Raw genomic sequence first — 23,333 nt, forward strand, 5'->3', positions numbered from 1 at the left:
TGATTGGTGTGGCTGGTATGAGTCTTACCCGGGATTCAAAATCCTCCCTTATTGTGTACGCTCGTCCGGGCACAGTACCTAACTGGAGTCTGGAGGAGGGTCATAGGGGGAGGAGCCAGTGCACACCACCTGATCTGGAAAAGCTTTACTTTTTGTGCCCTGTCTCCTGCGGAGCCGCTATTCCCCATGGTCCTTTCAGGAACCCCAGCATCCACTACGGACTCCGAGAAATAGATTTATCGGTAAGTAAAATCTTATTTTTAAGAAAAATCAATAGGCATACTTGGCATTTAAATGCATGGTTAAGAGGTAGGGAATGATGATATATGGGGCTGTCGGGGCAACGCAGGGTCTGGAGGGCGGGGGCTTCCAAATGTTGGATTTTAAAGTGATTATTGACAGCCCACGAAGGATGCATAATTAGCATGTAACAAGCTAAAGTTTGCCCCAACAAAGTGCAGTTTATGTAACCATTATATCAGACATTTGTAGGCCCAGTGATCACAGCAAGCCACAACATTCTCTCCCTGGTGCGATGATTGATAAATCAGACACACACACACACACACACACACACACACACACACACACACACACACACACACGTGTGCAGATGGCCTATCGCCGTTATCATTAGGTCAACATGGTCACTAGGTCGACATGTTTTTTTTTTTTTTTTAATACTGTTTTTTGATGTTGATTTCTTCGTAAATTGACTGGGAACCCCAATTAGTGCACTGTGTACCCTTGCATGGCTCGCGCTTCGGGCAAGGTTACCGTTCCCATTCGTAGTCTACATGGATTGTTGAGTATAAAAAAGGTAAAACAAAATTAAAAAATCGCAAAGAACTCATGTCGACCTAGTATTTGTCAACCTAGTAACCAATAGTGGTCGACCTAATGACTGTAGACCTAAGTGTGGTCGACCTAGAGACGGGATACCATCCGGAAACACCAGGGAGGTTGAAGGGAAATCGTGATATGACTCGCATCTGATGCAGGTCGTCCTGATGTATGGCCAGCATAAAACTGTTTCTATATATTTTATTTTTATGAAACCACACATTAATTTGAAGTTAATTAGTACATCTATGTATACGTTTTCTGCTTTTGCATGTTCTTTTTCCTCACTGATTTAACATCTAAGCCCAATAGCCATTTGCAGGCACTGGTGCAATGTTGACATTATAACTGCTAGATTAAAGCTGCAATTAGTTATAAGGCAAAACCAGATGTAGGTGTGTATCGCATACATATGCTGATAGAACTCTTCTTTTTAGAGGACTCCAGAATTGGCACGTTTGTTCTAGTCATACCCCTTTCACATCGCAATGCCAGGTCGCTCCCGGGAATTGGAAACTGGTCCTGCCCCAGTGCGACCTGGCATTGGACACACTGGCTTAGATCAGGTTGCCATCAGGGGCGAGGACCGCAGCGGCATCGGGGGTGGGTGCGGAGGTAGCTCTGGGAGATGAGATCATCTTCACGCCGCCTCTGCCTATACTGTGAACGTGTCCCGAGTCGCATCGACCCGGCAACCCGTTCACACTGGTAATAACCCTTCTTTATTCCCGGGTTGAAATACCGGGTCAGGCGACCCGGGAATTCGTCAGTGACCACTTTCACACCTCACAGCGACCCGCAACAACCCGGCAATGTACCAGGTTGATACCCGTTTCACACCGCACAAATAACCTGGTATCTGTATACTATTTGTTATGCTTTTTCTATCTACAATCCAGTAAGGCATGCAGACAAGTGGTGATCTAGTTTATTTTGTTTGCCTGGTTGGTCTAATTACCATTGGCCAATGCTTTTTCCTTGTATTCCAGTTTATCTTACAAGACGCTGATTCTTTTTTTTTCTTAGTACCTCCCTGCTATTAGAACAATGGTTCTCCTGTGCTGAGTGAGCATTTAGATGGAGGAGCCAGAGTATTGTTTGCCTCCAAATACTGTGTACGCCTTAATTCCATCACTGAGTCAGCCACCCCCTTGCCTCTAATAAGGGTAGTAGTTGATCAAAAAGTAAACAAAAAGCCTTTTCATTTGTTTGGGTCTTAAAAATGCAGGCTGTCTCGTGGCATTTTCTCTAATGGATGAGGCTGAAGTTACTATTTTATTGTACTCCTTGCTATTAAGGAATTGCCTTCATCAATAGCCGCCTGTACATTGTTTCTCTGCCTTGCTGAGCTGAAAATAATTTGTTTCCTTCCATTTAAGAGGAAAGGGTTAGAATTCTTGAATATGACATTTTCCTTCAACAATCAATATATATAACAACTAGGCCTGTTTGATAATTACTAGCAAATACTACAGTTTATAGAACTGTATTTCTCTGACGTCCTAAGTGGATGCTGGGGACTCCGTCAGGACCATGGGGAATAGCGGCTCCGCAGGAGACAGGGCACAAAAGTAAAAGCTTTAGGATCAGGTGGTGTGCACTGGCTCCTCCCCCTATGACCCTCCTCCAAGCCTCAGTTAGATTTTTGTGCCCGGCCGAGAAGGGTGCAATCTAGGTGGCTCTCCTAAAGAGCTGCTTAGAGTAAAAGTTTTGTTAGGTTTTTTATTTTCAGTGAGTCCTGCTGGCAACAGGCTCACTGCATCGAGGGACTTAGGGGAGAGAAGTGAACTCACCTGCGTGCAGGATGGATTGGCTTCTTAGGCTACTGGACACCATTAGCTCCAGAGGGAGTCGGAACACAGGTCTCACCCTGGGGTTCGTCCCGGAGCCGCGCCGCCGACCCCCTTGCAGATGCCGAAAAGTGAAGAGGTCCAGAAACCGGCGGCAGAAGACTTTTCAGTCTTCATAAGGTAGCGCACAGCACTGCAGCTGTGCGCCATTGTTGTCAGCACACTTCATAGCAGCGGTCACTGAGGGTGCAGGGCGCTGGGGGGGGCGCCCTGGGCAGCAATGATAGTACCTTATTCTGGCTAAAAATACATCACATATAGCCCCTGGGGGCTATATGGATGTATTTAACCCCTGCCAGGTCTCAGAAAAACGGGAGAAGAAGCCCGCCGAAAAGGGGGCGGGGCCTATTCTCCTCAGCACACAGCGCCATTTTCCCTCACAGAAATGCTGGTGGGAAGGCTCCCAGGCTCTCCCCTGCACTGCACTACAGAAACAGGGTTAAAACAGAGAGGGGGGGCACTTATTTGGCGATATGACTATATATATTAAAATGCTATAAGGGAAAAACACTTATATAAAGGTTGTCCCTGTATAATTATAGCGTTTTTGGTGTGTGCTGGCAAACTCTCCCTCTGTCTCCCCAAAGGGCTAGTTGGGTCCTGTCCTCTATCAGAGCATTCCCTGTGTGTGTGCTGTGTGTCGGTACATGTGTGTCGACATGTATGAGGACGATGTTGGTGAGGAGGCGGAGCAATTGCCTGTAATGGTGATGTCACTCTCTAGGGAGTCGACACCGGAATGGATGGCTTATTTAAGGAATTACGTGATAATGTCAACACGCTGCAAGGTCGGTTGACGACATGAGACGGCCGGCAAACCAATTAGTACCTGTCCAGGCGTCTCAAACACCGTCAGGGGCGTTAAAACGTCCTTTTACCTCAGTCGGTCGACACAGACACAGACACGGACACTGACTCCAGTGTCGACGGTGAAGAAACAAACGTATTTTCCTTTAGGGCCACACGTTACTTGTTAAGGGCAATGAAGGAGGTGTTACATATTTCTGATACTACAAGTACCACAAAAAAGGGTATTATGTGGAGTGTGAAAAAACTACCTGTAGTTTTTCCTGAATCAGATAAATTAAATGAAGTGTGTGATGATGCGTGGGTTTCCCCCGATAGAAAATTATTGGCGGTATACCCTTTCCCGCCAGAAGTTAGGGCGCGTTGGGAAACACCCCTTAGGGTGGATAAGGCGCTCACACGCTTATCAAAACAAGTGGCGGTACCGTCTCCAGATAGGGCCGCCCTCAAGGAGCCAGCTGATAGGAGGCTGGAAAATATCCTAAAAAGTATATACACACCTACTGGTGTTATACTGCGCCCAGCGATCGCCTCAGCCTGGATGTGCAGCGCTGGGGTGGCTTGGTCGGATTCCCTGACTGAAAATATTGATACCCTTGACAGGGACAGTATTTTATTGACTATAGAGCATTTAAAGGATGCATTTCTATATATGCGAGATGCACAGAGGGATATTTGCACTCTGGCATCAAGAGTAAGTGCGATGTCCATATCTGCCAGAAGTTGTTTATGGACACGACAGTGGTCAGGTGATGCAGATTCCAAACGGCACATGGAAGTATTGCCGTATTAAGGAGAAAAAGACACCGTCTTTTCAGCCTCAGTCCTTTCGTCCCCATAAGGGCAAGCGGGCAAAAGGCCAGTCATATCTGCCCAGGGGTAGAGGAACGGAAGAAGACTGCAGCAGGCAGCCCCTTCCCAGGAACAGAAGCCCTCCACCGCTTCTGCCAAGTCCTCAGCATGACGCTGGGGCCGTACAAGCGGACTCAGGTGCGGTGGGGGGGGTCGTCTCAAGAGTTTCAGCGCGCAGTGGGCTCACTCGCAAGTGGACCCCTGGATCCTACAAGTAGTATCCCAGGGGTACAGATTGGAAATTCGAGACGTCTCCCCCTCGCAGGTTCCTGAAATCTGCTTTACCAACGTCTCCCTCCGACAGGGAGGCAGTATTGGAAACAATTCACAAGCTGTATTCCCAGCAGGTGATAATCAAAGTACCCCTCCTACAACAAGGAAAGGGGTATTATTCCACACTATTTGTGGTACTGAAGCCAGACGGCTCGGTGAGATTTATTCTAAATCTGAAATCTTTGAACACTTACATACAAAGGTTCAAATCAAGAGGGAGTCACTCAGAGCAGTGATAGCGAACCAGGAAGAAGGGGACTATATGGTGTCCCTGGACATCAAGGATGCTTACCTCCATGTCCCAAATTGCCCTTCTCACCAAGGGTACCTCAGGTTCGTGGTACAGAACTGTCACTATCAGTTTCAGACGCTGCCGTTTGGATTGTCCATGGCACCCCGGGTCTTTACCAAGGTAATGGCCGAAATGATGATTCTTCTTCAAAGAAAAGGCGTCTTAATTATCCCTTACTTGGACGATCTCCTGATAAGGGCAAGGTCCAGAGAACAGTTGGAGGTCGGAGTAGCACTATCTCAAGTAGTTCTACGACAGCACGGGTGGATTCTAAATATTCCAAAATCGCAGCTGATTCCGACGACACGTCGGCTGTTACTAGGGATGATTCTGGACACAGTCCAGAAAAAGGTGTTTCTCCCGGAGGAGAAAGCCTGGGAGTTATCCGAGCTAGTTAGGAACCTCCTAGAACCAGGCCAAGTGTCAGTGCATCAATGCACAAGAGTCCTGGGAAAAATGGTGGCTTCTTACGAAGCGATTCCATTCGGCAGATTTCACGAAAGAATTTTTCAGTGGGATCTGCTGGACGAATGGTCCGGATCGCATCTTCAGATGCATCAGCGGATAATCCTGTCTCCAAGGACAAGGGTGTCTCTTCTGTGGTGGCTGCAGAGTGCTCATCTACTAGAGGGCAGCAGATTCGGCATTCAGGACTGGGTCCTGGTGACCACGGATGCCAGCCTGAGAGGCTGGGGAGCAGTCACACAGGGAAGAAATTTCCAAGGAGTGTGGTCAAGTCTGGAGACTTCTCTCCACATAAATATACTGGAGCTAAGGGCAATTTACAATGCTCTGAGCCTAGGAAGACCTCTGCTTCAAAGTCAACCGGTGCTGATCCAGTCGGACAACATCACGGCAGTCGCCCACGTAAACAGACAGGGCGACACAAGAAGCAGGAGGGCAATGGCAGAAGCTGCAAGGATTCTTCGCTGGGCGGAAAATCATGTGATAGCACTGTCAGCAGTGTTCATTCCGGGAGTGGACAACTGGGAAGCAGACTTCCGCAGCAGGCACGACCTCCACCCGGGAGAGTGGGGACTTCACACGGAAGTCTTCCACATGATTGTGAACCATTGGGAAAAACCAAAGGTGGACATGATGGCGTCCCGCCTGAACAAAAAACTGGACAGGTATTGCGCCAGGTCAAGAGACCCTCAGGCAATAGCTGTGGACGTTCTGGTAAAACCGTGGGTGTACCAGTCGGTGTATGTGTTCCCTCCTCTGCTTCTCATACCTAAGGTACTGAGAATTAAAAGACGTAGAGGAGTAAGAACTATACTCGTGGCTCCGGATTGGCCAAGAAGGACTTGGTACCCGGAACTTCAAGAGATGCTCACAGAGGACTCAGGGCCTCTGCCGCTAAGAAGGGACTTGCTTCAGCAAGTACCATGTCTGTTCCAAGACTTACCGCGGCTGCGTTTGACGGCATGGCGGTTGAACGCCGGATCCTAAGGGAAAAAGGCATTCCGGAAGAGGTCACTCCTACCCTGGTCAAAGCCAGGAAGGAGGTGACCGCACAACATTATCACCACATGTGGCGAAAATATGTTGCGTGGTGTGAGGCCAGAAAGGCCCCACGAAGAAATTTCAACTCGGTCGATTCCTGCATTTCCTGCAAACAGGAGTGTCTATGGGCCTCAAATTGGGATCCATTAAGGTTCAAATTTCGGCCCTGTCGATTTTCTTCCAGAAAGAATTGGCTTCAGTTCCTGAAGTCCAGAAGTTTGTCAAGGGAGTACTGCATATACAACCCCCTTTTGTGCCTCCAGTGGCACTGTGGGATCTCAACGTAGTTCTGGGATTCCTCAAATCACATTGGTTTAAACCGCTCAAATCTGTGGATTTGAAATATCTCACATGGAAAGTGACCATGATGTTGGCCCTGGCCTCGGCCAGGCGAGTGTCAGAATTGGCGGCTTTGTCTCACAAAAGCCCATATCTGATTGTCCATTCGGACAGGGCAGAGCTGCGGACTCGTCCCCAGTTTCTCCCTAAGGTGGTGTCAGCGTTTCACCTGAACCAGCTTATTGTGGTACCTGCGGCTACTAGGGACTTGGAGGACTCCAGGTTGCTAGAGGTTGTCAGGGCCCTGAAAATATAGGTTTCCAGGACGGCTGGAGTCAGGAAAACTGACTTGCTGTTATCCTGTATGCACCCAAAAAACTGGGTGCTCTTGCTTCTAAGCAGACGACCTGGAGTTCTCTCAATTGGTGCTGCAGAGTCATCCGCACTCTCCCGCCCGTTTGGGAGCTTTGGTATAATCCCCATGGTCCTGACGGAGTCCCCAGCATCCACTTAGGACGTCAGAGAAAATAAGAATTTACTTACCGATAATTCTATTTCTCGTAGTCCGTAGTGGATGCTGGGCGCCCATCCCAAGTGCGGATTGTCTGCAATACTTGTACATAGTTATTGTTACAAAAATCGGGTTATTATTGTTGTGAGCCATCTTTTCAGAGGCTCCGCTGTTATCATGCTGTTAACTGGGTTCAGATCACAGGTTGTACAGTGTGATTGGTGTGGCTGGTATGAGTCTTACCCGGGATTCAAAATCCTTCCTTATTGTGTATGCTCGTCCGGGCACAGTATCCTAACTGAGGCTTGGAGGAGGGTCATAGGGGGAGGAGCCAGTGCACACCACCTGATCCTAAAGCTTTTACTTTTGTGCCCTGTCTCCTGCGGAGCCGCTATCCCCATGGTCCTGACGGAGTCCCCAGCATCCACTACGGACTACGAGAAATAGAATTATCGGTAAGTAAATTCTTATTTATTCTTCAGATTTTTCTTCTGTGAATGCTGATGTACTACAGTGCATATACCGTGGGCTGGGTATGGCTAAGTCTACCTGGAAAAGGTCGCCAGTGACTAGGTGGACCCCAAAAGGTCGACAGGCACAAGGTTGACACCAAAAAAAGGATGGCACATGAAAAGGTCAACGTAAAATGCATGGCAAGCAAACTTCGGGCAAGGTTATTTTTCCCAGTCGTAGTCCACGTGGATCGGAAAGTATGAAAAAATTTGAAAAAAAAATACTAATTTTTTTTTTTTTTTTTTAAAGTCACGTTGACCTAATGCCTGTTGACCATTAATGGTCGACTTACTGACTGTTGACCTTATCCATGTCGACCTAGCATCAGATACCCCGTGGGCTTGCTAAAGTTGTTAATGGCTTTATCTAGTTTGATGAGCTGGGTGACGCAGAGTTTATCATTGCTATTTTCAGTGTTGGTGCATTCAACTGTGACCAAAGCACCATTTGTTGAGCAGAGGTAGGCAGGGGTGGATTGGAAACGTATAGTAGCCCTAGAAAAATTCGGAAAGTGGTGTAGACGGGTGGGGCCATACAGAATCCTAAAAAGTGGTGTTATCAAATCCTAAAGCTGGGTACACGCTAAGATTATCTGTCCAATCTTTCTGGTTGGAGCGAAAATCTATAATGTATGGGAACAAATGACAATCAACCATTTGCTCCCAAAAGCCAAAAAGCCCAAAATGGGCAATTCGGATAAATTGGTTATATCAAATGGATTTAACCAATTTATCTATCCATTATTTTCTGTTTTTAAGTGTTTGGGAGCAAATGGTCAATTGTCATTTGCTCCCATACGCTCCCAGATTTTCGTTCCAAACAGAAAGATTGGACAGATAATCTTATAGTGTGTGTCCAGCTTTAGTTCTAGCCACAGTACAATACAGGTATTATCCATGTAATTGCAAAACAATAAAGAGAGCATCCGTGTGACTCTAATACAGGACAGACTGCATCCACGTTGCAGCAAAGCAGGACAGACAACATCTCAGTAAACACTTTACAGGACACACAGTATCCACGTAACTGCAGTCCAAGACAGACAGCATCCTAGTGACTACCATACAGTACACACAGCATCCCAATTTAATATAGTAATGGAAAGTGGCTCTGTCCTGATTTAAGTAATGGTAAAGATAGATGTTGCGCAGCTGCTGTCTTATACATACCGGGTAAAAAAAAAACAACAATATATACGGGATAAACAATATGGGAGTAATGAAGGAAAAGGGGATTGGGAAAGACTACTTACTGTACTAGTATGTAGCAATATTATATACTTTTATTCTTATTATTGCCCCATATAGCAATCACGTGAAGTGTAATCACGCTTGGGGGTGCTGCCATACACAATATTGTTGCCAATATAAGTTGAAGCAAGTTTGATAGAGAAAAGAATTGGTCTTAGAGTGGCGCACAAACAAAACTATTAATAAGTAGACTCTATAAAATGTAACTTTTATTATCAATGCTGGTAAAAGGCCTGCTGTGAAATAGAAAAGAAAAAGTAAAGTGAACAATAATGTAAATAAAGAAAAAGACGAATAAAGAATAAATGAGGATTTAAAAACCACATTGTATCACTGTGTGTTTTGTCCCTTTACAAAATTTCTTATTCCAGGTAATAATAACCTTCATAGGGGTTTATATTATATGTCGTCAGATTGTTTCATTAATGAAATGTCTCAGTTCTGCAAGAATGTTTGTCTCCTGTGTATGTTTTGTATAGTAATTTCTCTAACGTCCTAGTGGATGCTAGGGACTCCGTAAGGACCATGGGGAATAGACTGGCTCCGCAGGAGACATGGGCACTTTAAGAAAGAATTTAGATTCTGGTGTGCTCTGGCTCCTCCCTTTATGTCCCTCCTCCAGACCTCAGTTTGAATCTGTGCCCGGACGAGCTGGGTGCTGTTCAGTGAGCTCTCCTGAGCTTGCTGTAAGAAAGTATTTTGTTAGGTTTTTTATTTTCAGGGAGCTCTGCTGGCAACAGACTCCCTGCATCGTGGGACTGAGGGGAGAGAAGCAGCCCTACTCTCTGAAGATAGGTCCTGCTTCTTAGGCTACTGGACACCATTAGCTCCAGAGGGATCGTACACAGGATCTCACCCTCGTCGTCCGATCCCAGAGCCGCGCCGCCGTCCCCCTCGCAGAGCCGGAAGACAGAAGCCGGGTGAGCATAAGAAGCAAGAAGACTTCGAAATCGGCGGCAGAAGACTCCAGTCTACTCTTCACTGAGGTAGCGCACAGCACTGCAGCTGTGCGCCATTGCTCCGACACACACCTCACATACTCCGGTCACTGTAAGGGTGCAGGGCGCAGGGGAGGGGGGGGGCGCGCCCTGGGCAGCAATTGAGACCTCTTTGGCAAAAGTTAGCATATATACAGTTGGGCACTGTATATATGTATGAGCCCCCACCAAGTAAATGTATATTTAAGCGGACAGAAGCCTGCCGTCGAGGGGGCGGGGCTTCTTCCTCAGCACTCACCAGCGCCATGTTTTTTCTCCACAGCACCGCTGAGAGGAAGCTCCCCAGTCTCTCCCCTGCAGATACACGGTAGAAGAGGGTAAAAAGAGAGGGGGGGCACATAATTAGGCGCAAAAATCAATATAAACAGCGGCTACTGGGTTAACATTAAGTTACTGTGTTATTCCTGGGTTAATAGCGCTGGGGTGTGTGCTGGCATACTCTCTCTCTGTCTCTCCAAAGGGCCTTGTGGGGGATTTGTCTTCAGATGAGCATTCCCTGAGTGTGTGGTGTGTCGGTACGTGTGTGTCGACATGTCTGAGGTAAAAGGCTCCCCTAAGGAGGAGATGGAGCAAATATGTGTGTGAGGGGTGTCTCCGTCGACAACGCCGACACCTGTTTGGATATGTGTAATTAAGTGCTAAGGTGAATTTATTGCACAAAAGATTAGAGAACAGACAGGGAATCTACCCATGTCTGTCCCTATGTCGCAGAGACCTTCAGAGTCTCTCAATGCTCACTATCCAAAATAATAGACACTGATATTGACACGGAGTCTGACTCCAGTGTCGACTACGATAATGCAAAGTTACAGCCAAAATGGCAGGAAAGTATTCAATATATGATTATTGTAATAAAAAATGTTTTGCATATCACTGATGACTCATCTGTCCCTGACACAAGGGTACACATGTTTAAGGGGAAGAAAGCTGAGGTAAATTTCCCTCCTCTCATGATGAAAAAGAGCGGGAATCTCCAGACAAGAGACTGCAGTTTCCCACAAAGAATTATCAGGGAGTATCCTTTCCCTACTAGGGCCAGGATACGATGGGAATCTTCCCCTAGGGTGTCACGTTTGCCCAAAAGGTAGCCCTGACTTAACAGCTATCCTCAGGGATCCTGCAGATAGCGTGCACATTCTGGTACACTACTCAGACCGGCGATTGTGTCGGCATGGGTTTATAGCGCTGTAGCAGCGTGGACAGGTACCTTACCAGCAGAGATTGAGACCCTAGTATGTATATATATATATATATATATATATATATATAGATATATATATATATATAGATATATATATAGATATATATTAAAGATGCTGTCTTAAGATATATATATATATATATATATATATATATATATATATATTAAACATGCCCAAAGAGACATTAGTCTACTGGGTTCTAGAGTCAACGCTATGTCGATTTCTGCTTGACGTGTCCTGTAGAATATGCAATGGACAGGTGATGCCGACTTAAGAGGCATATGGAAGGCTGAGGATTGTGTGGAGAAGGGATCTCGGACCTGGTCTCCACAGCTATAGCTGGTAATTCTGATCTTTTGCCTTATATTCCTGCACAGCCTAGGAAAGCACGACATTATCAAATGCAGCCTTTCGAACACAAAGAAACAAAGTCCGAGGTGCGTCCTTTCTTGGCAGGGGCAGAGGAAAGAAGCTGCACAACACAGCTAGTTCCCAGGAACAGAAGTCCTCCCCGGCCTCTACAAAATCCACCGCATGTCGCTGGGGCTCCATAGGCAGAGCTAGGCCCGACGGGGGCACGTCTTCGTAATTTCAGCCACAAGTGGGTTCACCCCCTGTTGGGTCCCTGGGCAATAGATATTGTGTCTCAGGGATACAAGCTGGACTTTGAGGAGATGCCCCCTCACTGACGACCCTGCCGGCTTCCCCCCACGAGAGGGAATTAGTGTTAACTGCAATTCACAAATTGTATCTTCAACAGGTGGTGGTCAAGGTTCCCCTCCTTCAACAAGGAGGGGGTTATTATTCGACCATGTTGTAGTCCCGAAACCGGACGGTTCGGTCAGACCCATATTGAATTTAAAATCCCTGAACATATACCTGAAAAGGTTCAAGTTCAAGATGGAATCGCTAAGAGCGATCATCGCAAGCCTGAAAGGGGGAGATTTTATGGTGTCTCTGGACATAAAGGATGCATACCTTCATGTCCCCATTTATCCACCTCATCAGGCGTACCTCAGAATTGCGGTACAGGATTGTCATTACCAATTTCAGACGTTGCCATTTGGTCTCTCCACGGCCCCGAGAATATTCACCAAGGTAATGGCGGAAATGATGGTGCTCCTGCGGAAGCAAGGTGTCACAATTATCCCGTACTTGGACGATCTCCTCATAAAAGCGAGATTAAGAGAGCAGTTGCTGAACAGTTTATCACTTTCTCTGGAAGTGTAACGGCAACACGGCTGGATTCTAAATATTCCAAAGTCGCAGTTGGTTCCTACGGCTCATCTGCCTTTCCTAGGCATGATCCTAGACACAGACCAGAAAAGGGTTTTATCTCCTGATAGAGAGAGCTCAGGAGCTCATGACACTGGTCAGGAATCTATTAAAACCAAAACAGGTGTCAGTGCATCACTGCACTCGAGTCCTGGGAAGGATGGTGGCATCATAAGAGGCCATTCCCTTCGGCAGGTTCCATGCGAGGACCTTTTTCAATGGGACTTACTGGACAAGTGGTCCAGATCACATCTTCAGATGCATCGGTTAATCACCCTATCCCCCAGGGCCAGGGTGTCTGTCTCCTGTGGTGGCTGCAGAGTGCTCACCTTCTCGAGGGCCGCAGATTCGGCATTCAGGACTGGGTCCTGGTGACCACGGATGCAAGCCTCCGAGGGTGGGGAGCAGTCGCACAGGGAAGGAATTTCCAAGGTCTGTGGTCAAGTCAGGAGACTTGCCTTCATATCACCATCCTGGAATTAAGGGCCGTATACAACGCCCTACGTCAAGCGGAGACCCTGCTTCGCGACCAACCGGTTCTGATTCAGTCAGAAGCCACCAGAATTCTTCGCTGGGTGGAGAATCACGTAAGCGCACTGTCAGCAGTGTTCATCCTGGGAGTGGACAGCTGGGAAGCAGACTTCCTCAGCAGGCACGACCTCCACCCGGGAGAGTGGGTACTTCATCAAGAAGTCTTCACACAGATTACAAGTCGGTGGGAACTGCCACAGGTGGACGTGATGGCATCCCGCCTCAACAAAGCGCTACAGAGGTATTGCGCCAGGTCATGAGACCCTCAGGCGATAGCTGTGGACGCACTGGTGTCACCGTGGGTGTTCCAGTCGGTCTATGTATTTCCTCCTCTTCCTCTCATACCCAAGGTGCTGAGAATCATAAGAAAAAGAGGAGTGAGAACAATACTCATTGTTCCGGATTGGCCAAGAAGGACTTGGTATCCAGATCTGCAAGAAATGCTCACAGAGGACCCGTGACCTCTGCCTCTAAGACAGGACTTGTTGCAACAGGGGCCCTGTCTGTTCCAAGACTTACCGCGGCTGCGTTTGACGGCATGGCGGTTGAACGCCGGATCCTAGCAGAAAAAGGCATTCTGGATGAGGTCATTCCTACGCTGATAAAGGCTAGGAAGGACGTGACGGCTCAACATTATCACCGTATATGGCGAAAATATGTTGCTTGGTGTGAGGCCAGGAATGCCCCTACGGAGGAATTCCAGCTGGGCCGTTTCCTTCACTTCCTACAGTCGGGAGTGACTTTGGGCCTAAAATTGGGTTCCATTAAGGTCCAGATTTCGGCCCTATCCATTTTCTTTCAAAAAGAACTGGCTTCTCTACCTGAAGTTCAGACGTTTGTAAAGGGAGTGCTGCATATTCAGCCCCCTTTTGTGCATCCAGTGGCACCTTGGGATCTTAACGTGGTGTTGAGTTTCCTGAAATCCCACTGGTTTGAACCACTCAAAACGGTGGAATTGAAATATCTCACGTGGAAGGTGGTCATGCTATTAGCATTGGCTTCGGCTAGGCGTGTGTCAGAATTAGCGGCTTTATCACATAAAAGCCCCTATCTGGTTTTCCATGCGGATAGTGCAGAATTGCGGACCCGTCCACAATTTCTGCCAAAAGTGGTTTCATCCTTTCATATAAACAAACCTATTGTGGTGCCTGTGGCTACTACTGACTTGGAGGATTCCGAGTTGCTTGATGTGGTCAGGGCTTTGAAGGTTTATGTAGCCAGAACGGCTAGGGTCAGGAAAACAGAATCTTTGTTTATCCTGTATGCTTCCAACAAGCTTGGTGCTCCGGCTTCAAAGCAAACTATTGCTCGCTGGATCTGTAACACGATTCAGCAGGCTCATTCTGCGGTTGGATTGCCGCTGCCAAAATCAGTTAAGGCCCATTCCACTAGGAAGGTGGGCTCTTCTTGGGCGGCTGCCCGAGGGGTCTCGGCATTACAGCTGTGCCGAGCGGCTACTTGGTCAGGTTCAAACACTTTTGCAAAGTTCTACAAGTTTGATACCCTGGCTGAGGAGGACCTGGTGTTTGCTCATTCGGTGCTGCAGAGTCATCCGCACTCTCCCGCCCGTTTGGGAGCTTTGGTATAATCCCCATGGTCCTTACGGAGTCCCCAGCATCCACTAGGACGTTAGAGAAAATAAGATTTTACTTACCGGTAAAACTATTTCTCGTAGTCCGTAGTGGATGCTGGGCGCCCGTCCCAAGTGCGGACTTCTTCTGCAATACTTGTATATAGTTATTGCTGCAATAAGGGTTATGTTATAGTTGCATCAGTGGTGTACTGATGCTCTGTTGTTCATACTGTTGACTGGGTAAGTTTATCACAAGTTATACGGTGTGATTTGTGTGGCTGGTATGAGTCTTACCCTGGATTACCAAAATCCTTTCCTTGTACTATCAGCTCTTCCGGGCACAGTTTCTCTAACTGAGGTCTGGAGGAGGGACATAGAGGGAGGAGCCAGAGCACACCAGAATCTAAATTCTTTCTTAAAGTGCCCATGTCTCCTGCAGAGCCCGTCTATTCCGCATGGTCCTTACGGAGTCCCCAGCATCCACTACGGACTACGAGAAATAGATTTACCGGTAAGTAAAATCTTATTTTTACAAGAGTTCCTTTTTAATAATATAGGAATCACTAATACTGTGTCCTCTTCACAGATCCTTTAAGAAAATGTATTGAAGGTTAATCACTTCCCAGGAGGAGCTGACGTTATTACAGGTAACTGCAATTGGAGATTATTATGCATGGACTTATGTGTTGGAGATCTCAAAAATAGTGACGAGTCTGCACCATCTATCTAAAGGCCCGTACACACTGGTCGATATATCGGCCGTTCTCTTGAACGGCCGATATATCGCGGGACCGTCGGCCAGTGTGTACGGCCGATACGTCTGTGAACTCCGTCGTTCACAGACGTATCGCGTCGGCCGCGCAGCACAGCCGACAGCCAATATATCTACCGATATATTGGCGCGTCGCTGTGTGTGTACGACCGCCCGTACACATGCGGCGGCCGGCGGTGATTGACAGCTGAACTGTTCATGTTCATGACGTCAGTCCCCGACGTATCGGGCAGTGTGTATGCACACTGCCCGATCCGTCCATAGATATATCTGCAGATCAATTGATCTGCAGATATATCTATTAGTGTGTACCCACCTTAAGAGTGGCCATCCTAATTTCACTTGTTCTGGTCAAACATAAGATGTTTCTCTAACGTCCTAGTGGATGCTGGGGACTCCGTCAGGACCATGGGGAATAGCGGCTCCGCAGGAGACAGGGCACAAAAGCAAGCTTTTAGGATCACATGGTGTGTACTGGCTCCTCCCCCTATGACCCTCCTCCAAGCCTTTGTTAGGTTTTTGTGCCCGGCCGAGAAGGGTGCAATCTAGGTGGCTCTCTTAAAGAGTTACTTAGAAAAAGTTTTTAGGTTCTTTATTTTCAGTGAGTCCTGCTGGCAACAGGCTCACTGCATCGAGGGACTTAGGGGAGAGATTTTCAACTCACCTGCGTGCAGGATGGATTGGATTCTTAGGCTACTGGACATAGCTCCAGAGGGAGTCGGAACACAGGGCTCGCCCTGGGGTTCGTCCCGGAGCCGCGCCGCCGACCCCCCTTGCAGACGCTGAAGATGAAGAGGTCCGGAACCAGGCGGCAGAAGACTCTCAGTCTTCATCAGGTAGCGCACAGCACTGCAGCTGTGCGCCATTGTTGTCAGCACACTTCACACAGCGGTCACGAAGGGTGCAGGGCGCTGGGGGGGGGCGCCCTGGGCAGCAATGTATAATACCTGTATGGCGAAAAATACATCACATATAGCCCTTGAGGCTATATGGATGTATTTAACCCCTGCCAGATATCTAAAACTCCGGAGAAGAAGCCCGCCGAAAAGGGGGCGGGGCCTATTCTCCTCAGCACACAGCGCCATTTTCCCTCACAGAAAGGCTGGTGGGAAGGCTCCCATGCTCTCCCCTGCACTGCACTACAGAAACAGGGTTAAAACAGAGAGGGGGGGCACTGATTTGGCGATATGTATATATATTAAAATGCTATAAGGGAGGAACACTTATATAAAGGTTGTCCCTGGATAATTATAGCGTTTTGGTGTGTGCTGGCAAACTCTCCCTCTGTCTCCCCAAAGGGCTAGTGGGTCCTGTCCTCTATCAGAGCATTCCCTATGTGTGTGCTGTATGTCGGTACGTGTGTGTCGACATGTATGAGGAAAATATTGGTGAGGAGGCGGAGCAAATTGCCTGTAATGGTGATGTCACTCTCTAGGGAGTCGACACCGGAATGGATGGCTTATTTATGGAAATTACGTGACAATGTCAACACGCTGCAAGCCGGTTGACGACATGAGAGGGCCGGCGAACAAATTAGTATCTGTCCAGGCGTCTCAAACACCGTCAGGGGCTGTAAAATGCCCATTTACCTCAGTCGGTCGACACAGACCCAGACACGGACACTGATTTCAGTGTCGACGGTGAAGAAACAAACGTATTTTCTTTTAGGGCCACACGTTAAGGGCAATGAAGGAGGTGTTACATATTTCTGATACTCCAAGTACCACAAAAAAGGGTATTATGTGTGAGGTGAAAAAACTACCTGTAGTTTTTCCTGAATCAGATAAATTAAATGAAGTGTGTGATGATGCGTGGGTTTCCCCCGATAGAAAATTATTGGCGGTATACCCTTTCCCGCCAGAAGTTAAGGCGCGGTGGGAAACACCCCTCAGGGTGGATAAGGCGCTCACACGCTTATCAGAACAAGTGGCGGTACCATCTACGGATAGGGCCGTACTTAAGGAGCCAGCTGATAGGAGGCTGAAAAATATCCTAAAAAGTATACACACACATGCTGGTGTTATACTGCGACCAGCGATCGCCTCAGCCTGGATGTGCAGAGCTGAGGTGGCTTGATCGGATTCCCTGACTAAAAATATTGATACCTTTGACAGGGACAGTATTTTATTGACTATAGAGCATTTAAAGGATGCATTTCTATATATGCGAGATGCGCAGAGGGATATTTGCACTCTGGCATCAAGAGTAAATGCGATGTCCATATCTGCAAGAAGATGTTTATGGACACGACAGTGGTCAGGTGATGCAGATTCCAAACGGCACAAAGATGTATTGCCGTATAAAGGGGAGGAGTTATTTGGGGTCGGTCCATGGGACCTGGTGGCCAGGGCAACTGCTGGAAAATCCACCGTTTTTTACCCTAAGTCACATCTCTGCAGAAAAAGACACAGTCTTTTCAGCCTCAGTCCTTTCGTCCCTATAAGAGTCATATCTGCCCAGGGATAGAGGAAAGGGAAGAAGACTGCAGCAGGCAGCCCATTCCCAGGAACAGAAGCCCTCCACCGCTTCTACCAAGTTCTCAGCATGACGCTGGGACCGTACAGGACCCCTGGATCCTACAAGTAGTATCCAAGGGGTACAGATTGGAATGTCGAGAGGTTTCCCCCCTCGCAGGTTCCTGTAGTCTGCTGTACCAATGTCTCCCTCCGACAGGGAGGCAGTATTGAAAACAATTCACAAGCTGTATTCCCAGCAGGTGATAATAAATTTACCCCTCCGACAACAAGGAAAGGGGTATTACTCCACACTATATGGTGGTACTGAAGGCTAGGTGAGACCTATTCTAAATCTGAAAAATTTGAACACTTACAAGGGTTCAAATCCAGATGGAGTCACTCAGAGCAGTGATAGCAAAGAACAAGGGGACTATATGGTGTCCCGGGACATCAGGGATGCTTACCTCCATGTCCCAAAATTTGCCTTTTCTCACCAAGGGTACCTCAGGTTCGTGGTACAGAACTGTCACTATCAGTTTCAAGACGATGCCGTTGGATTGTCCAAGGCACCCCGGGTCCTTACCAAGGTAATGACCGAAAGGAGGATTCGTCTTCAAAGAAAATGGACGACCTCCTGATAAGAACAAGGTCCAGAGAACAGTTGGAGGTCGGAGTAGCACTATCTCAAGTAGTTCTACGACAGCACGGGTGGATTCTAAATATTCCAAAACCGCAGTTGTTCCGACGACACGTCTGCTGGTCCTAGGGATGATTCTGGACACAGTCCAGAAAAAGGTGTTTCTCCCAGAGGAGAAAGCCAGGGAGTTATCCGAGCTAATCGGGATTCTCCTAAAACCAGGAAAAGTGTCAGTACATCATTGCACAAGAGTCCTGGTAAAAATGGTGGCTTATTACGAAGCGCTTCCATTCGGCAGATTTCACGCAAGAACTCTTCAGTGGGATCTGCTGGACAAATGGTCCGGATCGCATCTTCAGATGCATCAGCGGATAACCCTATATCCAAGGACAAGGGTGTCTCTCCTGTGGTGATTACAGAGTGCTCATCTTCTAGAGGGCCGCAGATTCGGCATTCAGGATTGGATGCTCGTGACCACGGAGGCCAGCCTGAGAGGCTGGGGAGCAGTCACACAAGGAGTGTGATCAAGTCTGGAGAATTCTCTCCACATAAATATACTGGAGCTAAGAGCAAATTTATAATGCTCTAAGCTTAGCAAGACCTCTGCTTCAAGGTCAGCCGGTATTGATCCAGTGGGATAACATCATGGCAGTCGCCCACGTAAACAGAAAGGGCGGCACGAGAAGCAGGAGGGCAGTGGCAAAACTGCAAGGATTTTTCGCTAGGCGGAAAATCATGTGATAGCACTGTCAGCAGTGTTCATTCCGGGAGTGGACGACTGGGAAGCAGACTTCCTCAGCAGGCACGACCTCCACCCGGGAGAGTGGGAACTTCATCGGGAAGTTTTCCGCATGATTGTGAACCGTTGGGAAAGACCAAAGGTGGACATGATGGCGTCCCGCCCGAACAAAAAAATGGGACAGGTATTGCGCCAGGTCACGAGACCTTCAGGCGATAGCTGTGGACGTCCTGGTAACACCGTGGGTGTAACAGTCGGTGTATGTGTTCCCTTCTCTGCTTCTCATAACCAAGGTATTGAGAATTATAAGACATAGAGGAGTAAGAACTATACTCGTGGCTCCGGATTGGCCAAGAGGGACTTGGTAACCGGAACTTCAAGAGATGCTCACAGAGGACTAATGGCCTCGGGAGCTAAGAAGGGATTTGCTTTCAGCAAGTACCATGTCTGTTCCAAGAGGAACCGTGGCATCGGCCTTTAAGAAAGGACCTGCTCCAGCAGGGACCTTGTCTGTTCCAAGACTTACCGCGACTGCGTTTGACGGCATGGCGGTTTGAACGCCGGATCCTAAGGGAAAAGGCATTCCGGAAGAGGTCATACCTACCCTGGTCAAAGCCAGGAAGGAGGTGACCGCACAACGTTATCACCACATGTGGTAAAAATATGTTGCGTGGGTGAGGCCAGGAAGGCCCCACGAAAAAATTTCAACTAGGTCGATTTCTGCACTTCCTGCAAACAGGAGTGTCTATGAGCCTCAAATTGGGGTCCATTAAGGTTCAAGTTTCGGCCCTATAGATTTTCTTCCAGAAAAAATTGGCTTCAGTTCCTGAAGTCCAGACGTTTGTCAAGGGAGTATTGCATATACAGCCCTTGTGTGCCTCCAGTGGCACCGTGGGATCTCAACGTAGTGTTGGGATTCCTCAAATCATATTGGTTTGAACCACTCAAATCTGTGGATTTGAAATATCTCACATGGAAAGTGACCATGCTGTTGGCCCTGGCCTCGGCCAGGCGATTGTCAAAATTGGCGGCTTTGTCTTACAAAAGCCCATATTTGATTTTCCATTCGGACAGGGCAGAACTGCGGACTCGTCCCCAGTTTCTTCCTAAGGTGGTGTCAGCGTTTCACCTGAAACAACCTATTGTGGTGCCTGCGGCTACTAGGGACTTGGAGGACTCCAAGTTGCTAGACGTTGTCAGGGCCCTGAAAATATATATATATATATAATTCCAGGACGGCTGGAGTCAGAAAGTCTGACTTGCTGTTTATATTGTAGGCACCCAAAAAGCTGGGTGCTCCTGCTTCTAAGCAGACTATTGCTCGTTGGATTTGTAGTACAATTCAGCTTGCACATTCTGTGGCAGGCCTGCCACAGCCAAAATCTGTAAATGCCCATTCCACAAGGAAGGTGGGCTCATCTTGGGCGGCTGCCCGAGGGGTCTCGGCTTTACAACTTTGCCGAGCAGCTACTTGGTCAGGGGCAAACACGTTTGCTAAATTCTACAAATTTGATACCCTGGCTGAGGAGGACCTGGAGTTCTCTCATTCGGTGCTGCAGAGTCATCCGCACTCTCCCGCCCGTTTGGGAGCTTTGGTATAATCCCCATGGTCCTGACGGAGTCCCCAGCATCCACTAGGACATTAGAGAAAATAAGATTTTACTTACCGATAAATCTATTTCTCATAGTCCGTAGTGGATGCTGGGCGCCCATCCCAAGTGCGGATTGTCTGCATTACTTGTACATAGTTATTGTTACAAAAAAATCGGGTTATTTTTGTTGTGAGCCATCTTTTTTAGAGGCTACTTCATTGTTATCATACTGTTAACTGGGTTCAAATCACAAGTTGTACGGTGTGATTGGTGTGGCTGGTATGAGTCTTACCCGGGATTCAAGATCCTTCCTTATTGTGTACGCTCGTCCGGGCACAGTACCTAACTGAGGCTTGGAGGAGGGTCATAGGGGGAGGAGCCAGTACACACCATGTGATCCTAAAAGCTTGCTTTTGTGCCCTGTCTCCTGCGGAGCCGCTATTCCCCATGGTCCTGACGGAGTCCCCAGCATCCACTACGGACTATGAGAAATAGATTTATCGGTAAGTAAAATCTTATTTTCTGCCATCTATGCAAGAGCTCTGCTTTGTTTATGACCAATTGATCTATTTATTTTGATTATCCTGTTGTTTATTTTATGCACTTTTGTTATTTTGTAGAGTTGATTCATGAGTGTCGTCCAATTGCCCAGTATCAACGTCATTTGAGAATTTACAATGTGAAATTAATCTTTTTTTATATTTCAGGCAAAATCAGTCTGGTGGAGAGACCTCAAGGAAGAGCAGTCATCCACCATTGCCTTCCTTACCTGTTCTGGATAAAACATGGTAAGATGTGTAACTAGTCAATGCATATGATGTCTTGGACTTTGCTGTCTGTTATGGGTAATCACATCTCTCATCTATTTAGGATGAGGAGAGTCAGACCAGTCTAGAATGTATCCAAGCAAATCAGATTTTCCCACGCAAGCAACTTATTCGGGAAGATGAAAATCTTCAGGTGATAAATGTCTCTCAAAGGATCAGATATAATAAGTCTGATATTCATGTAATGTCTCAAAGTATATTCATGTTTTCTTCAGTTTTTCACTGCCGCACTCATGGTCCTCTCTCTGTCCAGGTTCCTTTCCAAGAGTTGCATGGTGAGAGCACAGAATTTGTGGGACGGGCAGAGGATGCCATAATTTCTCTTTCCAACTATCGGCTGAACATTAAATACAAGGAGTCCTCTATTAATGTAAGTGTTGTATCTTACCGAAAACCAGCGGCGTCGGAATGGAAAGTTGGGGGGGGGGGGGGGGGGCAATGGGGCAGCAAGTCCCCCCCCCAAAAAAAAAAAAAATGGAGGCGGAGATGTCCCAGCAGGCTCATCATGGCACGCCTCCTCCCAGTAATGCATCTGTAAAGAGTCGGCAAGGACAGCAGAGCATGGCATAGCACGCTGCGGCAGCACACTTTTTAAAGGAAAAGTCACCGCAGGGATCCGGGGGTAAGCGCTACCCCACACTGGGGAGGGGCAATATATATATATTTTTTTTCCTGCACCCCCTCCCTCACAACCTCAAAACATTCTGGCTCCCCTGCAAAAAACACAATCTATTGTGATCGTGGCTAATGCAGCTCAATGTGGTTCCCAAGAAAGGCTAATTAACTATGAGTTATCAAGAACAGCATTAGGCACTCAAAAAATTGCATGAAAACTATTTTTGTGTGTGTCAAGGAAGCAAAGTTGTGCTGTATCCGGCACCGTCCGCTAGATTCAGAGAAGCACCCTTTGTTATGCACGTATATTCCCATCCCACACTGGACTGGGCAAAGATTTGGTAAATACGCCTCTACCTCAGACTAATATGTTGGTTGGTGTTCCTTCTGCTACAATCCTTGCGTCTTTCCTGAATTTGCTGTCCCAAAAAGTATTAGGTCTGAAGACCACATGATGGGAGAATGACATTCGTTGATTTAAATGGCAGACAGTTCCTTATTGGACACTCATATTGGAGGATTTCTCCTAGAAGTTTAGACCTTTTAAAATATTGTCCAGGAACCCTGGATGGAGCACCTTATGTAAGGAAATGTAAATGTTTCTAATGGGTGTCTGATCTTCATTGTAGGTTCCTCTGCAACTGATAGAATCTGTAGAGTGTAGAGATCCCTTTCAGCTTCACTTGACCTGCAAAGACTGCAAAGTAATCAGGTACATTCCTTATCAAAAGTCAGTTTGAATATCTTTTCAGCATACGAAGTATCACCCAACAGGTTTGTCTGTATGATTCCAGGTGCCAGTTCTTCAACTTTGAGCAGGTCCAAGATTGGCAGAAGCGTCTAAATGCAACCTTGCGGCCACCAAGTCGTATAGAGGATCTCTTTTCCTTTGCTTACCATGCCTGGTGCATGGAGGTTTATGCCAGTGAGAAAGAGCAGCATGGAGATCTGTGCCGCCCAGGTGGGCATTTTGTGTAGTTATATCGGTCACATTGATGAGCCCAATATATTTATATGCGGACCTAGAATTAAGGACACAGGCATGTATTTAAGGCAGAAGGCTTCAGATATTGTCCGTTCATTCAGCTTTTTCTTCGTACCAGTGTTTCGCAGCCCAGACCTAGGGAGCACTATCTAAAA

At 47.3% G+C, this 23,333-nt stretch overlaps 1 protein-coding gene across 10 annotated transcripts in view; it reads left to right on the forward strand.

The window, feature by feature from the left end:
* Positions 1-23,333, forward strand: part of MTMR3 (myotubularin related protein 3) — a 191,957-nt gene that overhangs the window by 92,676 nt on the left and 75,948 nt on the right. For all 10 annotated transcript variants that reach the window (XM_063913365.1, XM_063913366.1, XM_063913367.1 and 7 more), the window contains exons 2-7: positions 15,142-15,202; positions 21,459-21,539; positions 21,622-21,711; positions 21,832-21,948; positions 22,823-22,905; positions 22,988-23,154. In XM_063913365.1, the coding sequence (XP_063769435.1) occupies positions 21,537-21,539; positions 21,622-21,711; positions 21,832-21,948; positions 22,823-22,905; positions 22,988-23,154 (460 nt within the window). In that variant the 5' untranslated portion in view covers positions 15,142-15,202; positions 21,459-21,536. The remainder of the gene's footprint in view (positions 1-15,141; positions 15,203-21,458; positions 21,540-21,621; positions 21,712-21,831; positions 21,949-22,822; positions 22,906-22,987; positions 23,155-23,333) is intronic.

Source organism: Pseudophryne corroboree, chromosome 1 (genome assembly GCF_028390025.1).
Source record: "Pseudophryne corroboree isolate aPseCor3 chromosome 1, aPseCor3.hap2, whole genome shotgun sequence".
NCBI classification, from domain to species: Eukaryota; Metazoa; Chordata; class Amphibia; order Anura; family Myobatrachidae; genus Pseudophryne; species Pseudophryne corroboree.